We start from the raw sequence: 11,655 nt of genomic DNA, 5'->3' as shown, positions 1-11,655 counted from the left end.
TATTGTACTTCCGAAGACAAACCGGGTGTATAAAACTGCTGCCCGTTGACAGCGGAGCTATTTAGTGAATGTGAAGTTACTAACATGTGGTGTTCGAAATTCAATGTACTGTCGTTTCTCATCGTACTCCAGAGCTTTGTGTTTGCTGAAGATAATCGTTGTCAAGGAGTCCCGGATCTAAGCTTCATTCCCAGCCCAAACGCTTGCTACTTATACTACAGCTGCATCAATGGCAACGCATACCCACAAATTTGTCCTCCAGACGAATGGTTTTCAATGCAGCAGCAGCAATGTGCACCGATAGACCAATCAGAATGTGACCTAACCGAGCCACCCGTTTTGCCAGAAGCACCCGCACCAGATCCATCCCCACTATGTGATGATGTACTGAACTTTCGTTACGTGGCTAGCGTTGACTCCTGTCAGTGGTATTACCAGTGCATAGATAGAATAGCATATCGTCTCTCCTGTCCACTATTTTCTTGGTTTGACGAAACGCTTCAACGATGTGGATCGCTCTACGATGTGGAATGTAACATAGAGGCGTCAACTACCACTACAGTACCTACTCCACCCACAGTTGATCCTCTTGATATATGCTATGGTCAGCCAGATTTCAAGCTTATACCTAGTAATACGCTTTGTGAAAGATATTATTCGTGTTATCAAGGTATTGCTTATCCGAATCAATGTCCTTCGGGTCTATGGTTCAATCCTAACACCAATATGTGTGATGATCCGGAAAATGTGGAGTGTCCAGCTAACACGAAAGCTCCTCAATAAATATGATCCTGCAGCAAACTCGAACAAAAACATATTATAAAGCTTGAACAATATGGCCGGTTATAAATACCTTTGATTATTGAGGAATAAACACGAATTTCTTTAATTACAGAAATCATTGATAACTCATTTAGGCGTTTCTTTTTAACAAAAAATAACACGGTTTTTCATTTTCTACCACCACATCAATATAACAAATCGATTAACCAACACCTCTGTAATTGAAATTCCAGGAATTAATTGAAACACCCTTCTTTGCTATACGTAATAGTCCTATCGATGCTCAATAGAAAGACCCTGATAACAATCTAGACGTAGCAACTACCGTTTTTAGTGACGTCATGTTTCCGTTTACCATTTCGTAAAACGCCATCCCTCACGTCATACCAGTTGAATAGTTTACACGTAACTTTTCCGCCTTTTTTCATTTATTTTATTATTTTATTTTTTAAACATTTACCCTGGTAACTCGCTGGTAACAGCATGGTCGTTTTTTTCAGACTAAAAAAATTAACTACTTACATCTAATCTACAATTATATCGCTTGTCTGGCCGTAATCTTTTGCGGTTTACACGCCATCTATACGATATGTTTCGTAGGGGTTATATATCATGTAAGGTAATCTAATTCTGATAAACAAACAACATCGGGTCAACTGTTCGACGTTTCGCGGGATTTTTCTTATATAGGACTGCGAGGTACATTAATTTAAGGTACACCTCAACTGCCAATACTAAGAGTCAGACAAAAATCACCAAGATGAATAAGTTCTATTGGCTAGTGGCTATTGTGATTATGGTGGGTTGTTTAGTACACAGCTCATTGCAAAGCTCCTCATCATCGTCGTCGTCTTCCAGTGAATCTAATGAAAATGGACGGCCTCCATGGGTGTCTACAGGACGTCCTCCGTGGGTCTCAACCGGTCGACCCCCCATCAACCGCAATCGATGTGATGAGGTGCCAGAAGGTAGTATCTTCCCTTCGCCGAACTGTGCCAACTTTATCACCTGTCAGGGAGGTAACGAGCTTGAAGTAGCCTGTGTCCCCGAGGGTACTTTATTCGACTATCAGCGTGAAGTGTGTGACCATCCTGAATTTGTGACGTGCTATAGTCAAGAAAACCGCTGCACTGGTCGGGAGAATGGTACTCTTATTCCGGCCGAATCCTGCTCTAACTTCATTATTTGCATGAACGAGTTGGAAAATGAAGAGGTTACCTGCGCACCGGCTGGAACTCTGTTCGATTATCAACGCGAGGTTTGTGACTTTCCCGAAAATGTATTGTGTTGGGAAAGCGACATGTGTGCCGGACGACCAGACGGATCTCTGGCTCCCTCGCGGAACTGCAGTAACTTTTTTATATGCGAGGATGAGTCCATATTCGAAGAGCTCACATGTCAACCCCACGGAACTCACTTTGACTGGGAAAGAGAGGTATGCGACCATCCGGAAAATGTGAAATGCTGGGAATCTGGATCAAGCGGTAATGGTACGGATAGGCCACCAACCTCTTCAGTTGCACCGACGCGTCCTCCACTAGATGTCAATGTGCCCAGCGATATATGTCGTGGAGTTACAGTAGGAATGATCGTACATCCGAGTGATTGCACACAGTATGTTATTTGCGTCTTAGGGCAACCGACAATCCAACGATGCCCCGATAATTTCATCTTTATACCTGAGCTCTCCACCTGTGGCTTTGGAGACCCAAATACTTGTGTTGCTAGCAGAACTTGGGTTGAAGTTTATCAGAGAGTAGTTTCGTATGTCCATTAAACATGTTGTCAAAAAACCTGATAACTAATAATTAGGATGCTGAAATAGTTGATTGAATCATCTGCAAATACAATTCATAGTTGGATTGTTAACTATGACAAATATATTCAGACTGCTAGCAACACTTTCACCATTTTCTTAACAATGAGTAAAATAAATGACAAACAGCATTTTTTGTCTCATTTTTTTTCTACTGTTGAATTGACTCTTGTACTTAGAATGAATTATTCTTCTTTCGAGTTGCAACCTTCTCGATTATGTTGACCTATACAAGCGTACTTTGTATCCTTGCTATGGAGAGTGATGTATTTAACACGTACAGCCTTGCTCAACAGCTTTCTTATATATTGCTGTGTTCTATTTGCATTCAATAAAATATAACAATAATATTCAATGAAATCTCACATGACATGTCCTACGCCTACTTCCCTGGCAGGATCGTAATGATTTTCCTTCGTGTGGTAGACAGTGTCGTCCTCTAGGCCTTGACTCTCTTTCGGTTAGAATACGCAATGCATAGTGCTCTTTTATCGCTGGCCTGCTAAATCACTCCATCGAATTTTCGGCAACATCAACAATCAATGCTGCATCGCATCAATATCTACGAACCATCCCGATTACTCAGGTCTAGCAGACTTTACGGTTTGGATTAACCTCGCTTCAGCGCTGGTCGATGAGACCCTATGTTCCGCATGTCGGCTGAATGCAATAATGTGTCGGTTTCTGCCGTGGCTGTAGGGAACTGTGATAAAATGCTTGTGTTTGCTATGTAATTTTTAAATGTTACTTATTTTAAATAGGCCGGTTGACCCGTGAAATATTAACTAATAATAATACGTATTATTATATTACTGTATTACAATCCAGTATACAAAATATGCGTAGACCCCGTGGTACAGTCTTCAACTCGTACGACTCAATAACATGACCGTCATGGGTTCAAGCCTAAAATGGACCGTCCCCTTGTACCAAGGACTGACTATTCGGCTACGTGATACTGAATAAAGTCTCGAAAGTCTATATATGCCGGCATGTCCGCGTAGGACGTTTACGCCAAATAGAAGAAGCAGAAGAATAAGAAGTGTAAACGTGTCTGAAATATGTATAAAAGATTTAGTGTCATTCCATTCATACAAATTGGGCATATCAAAATCTATAGGATTAGTTATTTATGTGGTTTATTAGTTTTAGTGGACTGGCTAAATCTCTCATACTTTTATTTTGCATAAGGTGAGCAAAATTATGATTTGAGTACCAAAAAGACGTTAAATAAGGTTTTATGAATATCTGAAAAAATGCTAATTATCCTGATAAATAACAGCCGATGCCAATGTATCACATAAATCTTAGCTGTCGTAATATTTTCAAGACATTATTATACAACCCTCATAGTAAGAAAATAAAAAAAATCTAGTTACAAAACGTTGGGAATATTTTTCATCACTAGATGAGACATATATTATTAGAATGAGTTACATTACACACTGCATGAACATGATATAACACTATATGAATTACATTCTGCGAATGAATAACACTAAATGTTACAAGCATGCATATTTTGGTTATGCCGGTTATTTGAAGTTAACCTAACCTGGCCGCAATATCTAATCATTTTCTGCAAAGACGTAATCGTTATAGCAGATACTACCTGACTCCCCTACCCTTCTCTTGTCGATAACTGATGATGTTTGGGGGAAGAGGCTAATCATTAATCTACGAATCGCCCTATAAAGCTACCGTACAAGCCAACACTCGGCATCAGTGTGTATAGGGCCTCAAAACGAAACATTCTACAACATGACAAAATTGCTTGTATTTGCTGGCTTGTGCTGCCTCTTAGGAGCTGGACTGGCTTCTTTTCAACGTCAAACAAAACTGATTCAGGGCAATTTTGTGCCACGCAATTCGTCAGCAGATAGAGGTCGCTGCGAAGGGCAAACAGATGGAACTCTATTTCCCTCTAGTAATTGCTCAAATTTTGTCAGTTGCGAGGGAGGTAGAGAGGTAGAAACGGGTTGCCTACCGGAAGGTACCATGTACGACTACGAGCGCGAGGTGTGTGATCATCCCGAGTTTGTGACCTGCTGGACGGAAGAAAATCGCTGTACTGGTCGAGAAAATGGAACTCTCATCCCTGCCACGAACTGCTCTAACTTCATCATCTGCATGAACGAACTAGAAAACGAGGAAGTTACCTGTGCACCGGCTGGAACACTATTCGATTACCAACGAGAAGTCTGTGACCATCCAGAGAACGTGCAGTGTTATGAAGGAGGCGCCTGTGCTGGTAGGCCCGATGGCTCTCTTGCGCCTTCCCGGAATTGTAGCAATTTCTTCCGTTGTGAAAATGAAGACATTGCCGAAGAAATCACATGCCAGCCACAAGGAACGTTATTCGACTGGCAGCGGGAAGTATGCGATCATCCAGAGAACGTGGAATGTGCTGAATCGGGTCCATCAGGAAACAGTACTGATGCGCCACCGATGCCGACTTCTGAACCTACTCGTCCTCCACTAGATCCAGATGTTCCCACGGATCTCTGCCGTGGTGTTACCGTAGGAATGATAGAGCATCCCACCGACTGTACACGTTACGTCATCTGTGTGTTGGGACAACCTAATGTGCAACAGTGTCCAGACAATACCATCTTTATTGCGGAACTTGCAACTTGCGGATTCGGCGATACAGAGACCTGCGCCGCTAGCCAAATTTGGATTGACTCCTACCGACGAGCTACTTCATACGTTCGCTAAACAACTTCATCGTAATATCTATGTGTTTAAAGGGAATAAAACAATAACAAATTTAATCTGTGCTTTTTGTGAACCTCCTGTATAATACACGATAAACAAAACGTAATTTTTGTTTATAGCTTGCTTGTCACCGCCAGACAAGACCGCAGTCAAGCTAGACCTGATCTGTTGATTTTGTCTGCTTCATTATCTCTACAGTACTGCCATGAAATAGTATTTAAGGTGCCTTTGGTCGACACAATCGTAACATACTCGAATCTCTTCAAGATGAACAAGAAGTTGTGTATTCTTCTGGTGCTTACCGTTCTCTGTTCGGCAACATTTGCCGGCAAGAGCAAGGAATCCTCTAAGGAAAAATCAAAAGAAAAATCTAAGGAAAATTCCGGTTCCAAAGAGAGCGCTTCTAATGAGAGTTCTTCAAAGGAGGTATCCAGTACGGAATCACCCGCAACAACAACGGCCTCCTCAAGTGACAGATGTGCTGGACAACCCGATGGAACCATTCTACCATCTTTGACGACCTGTGCTAACTTTGTCACTTGCCAGGGAGAAGTCGAGGCTTCTGAAGCTACCTGTGTGCCGAGTGGTACCATCTTTGATTCATCTAGAGGAGTGTGCGATTACGAACCAAATGTGGTATGTACCGTAGAAGGCGAATCTTCTACCACGGTCACTGAACCATCAACGGAAGTACCGACAACTGGTCCCGAACCAACGCAAAACGAACTGAAGGGTATGTGCAAAGGTGTTGTCATTGACATGATTGCTCACCCGGGTAACTGCAACAAGTTCGTAATTTGTGTACTGGGCAAACCAAACATCCAGTCTTGTGGAAAGAATGAAGTATTCTACTCTGATATTAAGCTATGCGCTTTTGGTGATCCTAAAAAATGTTAAACAACATACTAACATTTCCTCAGATTCCAATTGGTAAATAAAGCATGCATTGAAATGAAATTTAATTGAAATGTATTATTAAAATGTTTTGCCTAATGTGAAATAAGAGAAAGAATATATATACCTTCTGTTGCCAACATTACAACCACACTCTGTCGTTCGCCCGAAATATGCTATTCAATTCAAAAACAAGTATTTTTAAGCAACGAGAATCATGATCCCGATCGGGATTCGGCTATGGGGACACAAGACCACTGAAATAATGACCTCTATCGGGATTCACGGGACACCAAACTGGACTAGCGTAACAACCGTAGAGTTATCTAATTTTATTTTTTCTATACGTAGACTAAGCTTCAATCATAAAAATCTATAGATATTTCGATGTTCTGTTTGTATTTTCTTACAAAACGAAATTTAAACGATCGCATTACCTAAAAGCAACGTTGAATGGCCCTCAACACCGTTATCTGCGAAGCAATGCGGCTCGCGAGCTGAAAAATATTTAGAACTCTGCTCTAATGGTTTAAGCGATGAATCCTACAAGGTAGGTAGAGGAATCAATCCCAAACAAAAGGCATTCATCTGGTGTAAGGACTTAACAATACCCTGGTTAGTGTAGTATTTTAAAAAAGCGTAAAACAAATCAATGAAAAACTGTATGTTACCTATGTGCTAAGGACTAGGACTTCTTCTATTTGACGTCACGTCCTACGCGGACATGATGGCCTATACAGGCTTTCGAGACTTATACAATACTTCGTAACAGGAAATTCAGCGCTTGCTTCCTTAAGAACCCCCTAAAAACTAAGTAAGATAATCTATAATCGATAGCAGGACCAGTTGAAGACTCGATCCATACTCGATTTGCGCCCGGAATAGCTATAACATTCCATGGCACCAAACCATCCATGATGGATTTAATATTTCTAAAGATAACTGGTCGTTTACACCAAATCTGCACCTATTTCTTACTTGCTTAAGACTAAGTGCTACCTAGACGTCTCATTTTTATCTAAAAATCATAAGTTCGCTCTAAGTATGGTCTAAGCATGATTACATACGCGACAATATGAAACATCAATTCACACGTGATTACGTTTTCGTCACCTGAGCTAAGATACGACACAGCGTTTAATGGCATTCGCTTTAAAATTTGGCCTGCAGCTGTAATATTTATTACTCTAGAGGCAACCCACTCAGCGCATATTATACAACAACGTCTGGGTGTGAAAAACCCACGGGTGTTAAAAACCATTTGTCCCTAAGCTTGAAGATGTCTACCGTTTCCTAGAATTTCCTGCCACCTTCAATATTACGTCACTGACGGTCAAATGTATACAGATTACTCTGTCTCGTCTGGTCTGCTCCAAAAAACGTCATCCAATTCAGTCCAGACAAACTGATGAAACGTTCGAGTTGATAACAATACAGTAATTGCGCCTTGTACTGTTTTTTGCCATGGTTTCAAGACATGAAAAAATCACTAATCCGACAATAAACAGTTGCTAATAATACGAAGGTGCCGCACTTTTTCCGTGCTGGGGGGTAAATTTTTATTTCTCACCAACCCTCCAGACAAGCAGACCTCTAGTTGTTTTGTTTGTTGTTTTTTTGCGATGGCGCTCATTGCTTTTGATTTATAACTGTGCGGAAGCGCATAATCCACGTCTAGCTTTCAGCAGTACCCTTCTTCTACCCTCAATTGTGTTTGTTCTAGAATTTACTTCAGAGCGCAAATTTAATACATCGTGTGACGTATCGTCTTGTTTTTTTGCTTTTGATAACAAAGTATTGCTCTAGCGATAAGCAAGAATAATGTTGGCTCTTATCAGCAGCTAAAATATCAAAAAGATTTTACTTCAAGTACAAAAATAACTAAAAATTTTAAGCTAGTGTGCAACATATCAATAATTTTTCGATGTTCTTCATATTTTTCACTACAAGCACTTTTGATTCCATTATATGCCCGTCTAGTCTTTAACTAGGCAGGCTGTTTGAGACCTAATCCGTAGGAGTTTTAAAATTGGACCTCCAAGATTCCAGCAGGGTGTCTATACTGCTGTAATCCGCCTATTATGTATTTTTTTAGTTAAGATAGTAATTGATACATTTATTGCTTATGTTTTACCTTGGTTTTATATTTCACGTTATGTCCTACGCAGAGATACCGGCCTACACAGGCTTTCGAGACATATTGAGGTACCACGCAGTCGGATAGTCTGCCCTTGCTACCGGGGACGGTTCATTTGAGGCTTGAACCAATCAAAGGTATGTTATTGAGTCGTACGAGTTGAAGACAGTGGTACGGGACTGGTTAGGAGTTTGTTTTGCTTGGATTCTTATTTTTCTAAAGACAAAATAAATCAGAATCTATCTTTCTATCTTGGATTTCTGTACATACATACTCTATCTCAATTCATGATTCAATAATTGTGTTACTGAATATTACTAAAGCATTTATGTACAATAAACAAATTCAGGCACGATCGAATAACGAGATAAGTTAATTTAACAGTTTTTCTCGCTGCGACATTTAGCCATAACACGAACTCAATTGATAAAAGTGCATTTTTTCTTTATTGCAATGGAAAAATTGAAATCTTTTGTCGTACACTCTATCAAAGAAAAGAAACAAGTTTTCTGTGAACAGTTATCAAACTTCAGGGCAGCGCAAAAAATGCATTTCAAGCGCAGACAACAAACGAAACAGACCCTTTTTCGCATAGTATCGCGATCTTGCATGAAAGATAATTTTCATGCCAGAAACAATTTGATAAGCTTGTTTACCGAGCTTTCCAATTTATATTACAACTGATCACCTGGACTGATATAGTTCACATCAATTTAGTACCCGGTATTTTGTAGCCGATCGGGAAATAAAAACCTATTCTTTAAAAGTGAATTGTTTCATTGCGTTCAACAACAGTGATCTGGACACTAACCAGCTCGACTGCAAATCAATAGTGTTGGTATTACAATACGTTTACTAGTTAGTAGGCTGGTCAAATACATCCTGATCATGAATCCTTTAGCCGCGACCTTGTTCGTCGGTATCGTGAGTGTTGCAATGGCATTCGATGAAGAGTGCATTGGCAAACGCAACGGAGCCACCTTTGCCGACGAGTACAGCTGTAGTAAATATCGGGTCTGTCTCGGAGGATATCTTTCTCACGGTGAATGCATGTCCGGACTTTCCTGGGATAATTTTCGGCGGCTGTGTCTACCAGCGGCACTAGTGTCTTGTACGGCCAAACTTACTACAACTGTTCAGACCACACCTTACGTGCCACCAACTGATGATGGAATTATACTGGATGAAAACCACAACAGTCTGCCAGACGATTTTGAGACTGAAGAGTACACATGCCCACTGCAAGGCGTGTTAAGCATACCACATCGACGCAGCTGTTCACAGTATATTCTGTGCTTCGATGGTACTGCCGTGCTGCAGCGATGTGCCCCTGGACTTCATTTTAATGCAGCGCAAAGTCAGTGCACTCTCCCCAGCTTAGCTAGTTGCGATTTGCAGGAGCATGTGTGTCCTGAGAAGGACGATCCACTAAAGCTTGTGTTTGTAGCAGATCGCTTTGATTGTTCCAAGTGAGTGTCGGAAATGCATAGCATCAACCGTGTAATTAATAATATTCACATCTAATTTCCTTACCCCGTGTAGGTACTACTATTGCTACAACGGAAAGTTCCATCCACACAGTTGTGCCCCAGGACTACACTGGGATCCACTAAACAACTGGTGTACGACAATCGCGGAGTCAAAGTGTCAAAACTTCACACCCTACATGGAAGTGAACGAACCGACGTTGGTTCCAAAAAAAGTCAGTTGTATGGACGACCATGCCCGTTGGGTCAAGCATCCAAAAAGCGAACGACATTATTATCTCTGCTACAAGGGCAAGTCGTTGCTAAAACGCTGTGATGATGGGCTCATCTGGGATGAAACAACACACTCGTGTAACTATGAAAACTGATCAACGGATAAACGTTATCTTACCTTTGGATTGAAGTTTTGCAAACTATCAAATAAAATATTGATACTACCATAAAGGGAATGCAAATGCAAGTATGTAGGTGAAAGTCTTGTCTCTACTAATCGTGTTGATTTTTGTGTTTCAATTGATGTGAACTATGACTAAAATAAAATTAAAAACATAAAAAATGCACTGGATCCGATGGTACAGGTTTCACTGTTTTGGATTGTGTTTTCGTAACTTAATGGAAAATAAAATCAATTACTTTTTATAATTGTTAAGTAGCGGGACAGTTATAAATTCATAAAGAACTTTCCTGTAATAAGTGATGATATATCAATAAGCCCGAGAGATGAATTTATACTTGTGGAAAAATCTCAAATTGACCACTTTTTCACTATTAAAGAAGAAATTTCTTTATGAGTATGATTTCTTATAGTCTTATTTAAATTTACTTCTTATTTAAATTTAGATTTTTAAATGGTTAACATTTTTTCTATTCAGCTTGTTAAAAATTGCCGCTCTAATTAAAAAAGAAAACAAATTAAATTCTTTAGACTGGTTCTTAAGGTGCGATAATAAAAAAGTTTTTTCCTTTATTTTCTTTACATTTTCGCTCGTACGTATTTTGGTCACTTAAAACAATTTCCGCGGTTTTTCTCACTTTTTATATGCTAGCGCACACACACAAAACATTGCCTCTGCTGACAGTCCTTTGGAAACCTTACAACAGTTTGCAACAAAGCTATTTACAGGGTTTCGAATCATATAAGGAAATAGTTCAATCACTTAGGGGAATGTTGCAAATCGGTAGGGGAATGTTGCAAGCAAGCTGTGGAAGTTTGCAATCATATAGGGGAGTGTTTCAATCGATTAGGGGATTTTAAAAGCATACTGAGGAGCTGTCATTAGACTGTGGGTGCCGTAAAAAAGCTTCGGTATCAATAATGATATTTTTTTTAAACATCATTTGGAGTTGTTTTCATGTGGGATTCAGCTGTACACAAGATAATCTAAATAAATCCTGCTGCGGAACCATAATTAAACATGCTAAGTTAGTACGATTGACGAACATAATTGGAGGTATTTACAGCGACACCGACAGTCTGATGACAGCTTCACAGTACAGGGTTTTCCAATTGAGTTTAGACTAGAAGCATACTTTTTTTGAATAGTCGCAATAGATTCTTGACTAGCATCCTCTATTTTTGATTACGATCAATGGATTTTTGACTAGCAGCAATTGATTTCAGCAGGCCGGTTGCTGGCACGGAGTGACCAGATTGTTTTTAGAGGTTATCGGTAGGAAATCTAAAGCAAACTCGGTAATTTTCGGTAAAAACAACTTTTTATTCACTCACAAAATTTATTAAATTTCAAATTTATTGTTGAACGGTGAATACTTAGAAAAATATTTGAATTTCGGTCAGAAAAATTGAGTTTTAGTGTGCT

General features: G+C 39.9%; 5 protein-coding genes across 5 annotated transcripts; all 5 read left to right on the top strand.

The window, feature by feature from the left end:
* The first annotated feature begins 57 nt into the window (after positions 1 to 57).
* Positions 58 to 901, top strand: LOC121599547 (protein obstructor-E-like). Its single transcript, XM_041927421.1, has one exon. It carries the CDS (start codon positions 85 to 87, stop codon positions 781 to 783), a length of 699 nt encoding a protein of 232 aa, XP_041783355.1. The 5' UTR covers positions 58 to 84; the 3' UTR covers positions 784 to 901.
* Positions 902 to 1,441: 540 nt separating this feature from the next.
* On the top strand, positions 1,442 to 2,828 carry LOC121599540. The gene has a single exon (XM_041927411.1). It carries the CDS (start codon positions 1,544 to 1,546, stop codon positions 2,558 to 2,560), a length of 1,017 nt encoding a protein of 338 aa, XP_041783345.1. The 5' UTR covers positions 1,442 to 1,543; the 3' UTR covers positions 2,561 to 2,828.
* Positions 2,829 to 4,597: 1,769 nt separating this feature from the next.
* Positions 4,598 to 5,317, top strand: LOC121598701 (peritrophin-1-like). The gene has a single exon (XM_041925924.1). The coding sequence runs from the start codon at positions 4,598 to 4,600 to the stop codon at positions 5,315 to 5,317; it is 720 nt and encodes a 239-aa protein (XP_041781858.1).
* A 121-nt stretch (positions 5,318 to 5,438) lies between these two features.
* LOC121599549 (probable endochitinase) lies at positions 5,439 to 6,279 on the top strand. Its single transcript, XM_041927425.1, has one exon. It carries the CDS (start codon positions 5,585 to 5,587, stop codon positions 6,212 to 6,214), a length of 630 nt encoding a protein of 209 aa, XP_041783359.1. The 5' UTR covers positions 5,439 to 5,584; the 3' UTR covers positions 6,215 to 6,279.
* A 2,835-nt stretch (positions 6,280 to 9,114) lies between these two features.
* LOC121599542 (probable chitinase 10) lies at positions 9,115 to 10,484 on the top strand. Its single transcript, XM_041927413.1, has 2 exons — positions 9,115 to 9,817; positions 9,891 to 10,484. The coding sequence occupies exons 1-2, from the start codon at positions 9,237 to 9,239 to the stop codon at positions 10,201 to 10,203; spliced, it is 894 nt and encodes a 297-aa protein (XP_041783347.1). The 5' UTR covers positions 9,115 to 9,236; the 3' UTR covers positions 10,204 to 10,484.
* Positions 10,485 to 11,655: the final 1,171 nt, after the last annotated feature.

The sequence above is a fragment of the Anopheles merus genome, chromosome 3L, assembly GCF_017562075.2.
Source record: "Anopheles merus strain MAF chromosome 3L, AmerM5.1, whole genome shotgun sequence".
NCBI lineage: Eukaryota > Metazoa > Arthropoda > Insecta > Diptera > Culicidae > Anopheles > Anopheles merus.
Note: the sequence above shows the minus strand (reverse complement) of the source record. Positions and strands in the feature narration are given on the sequence as shown.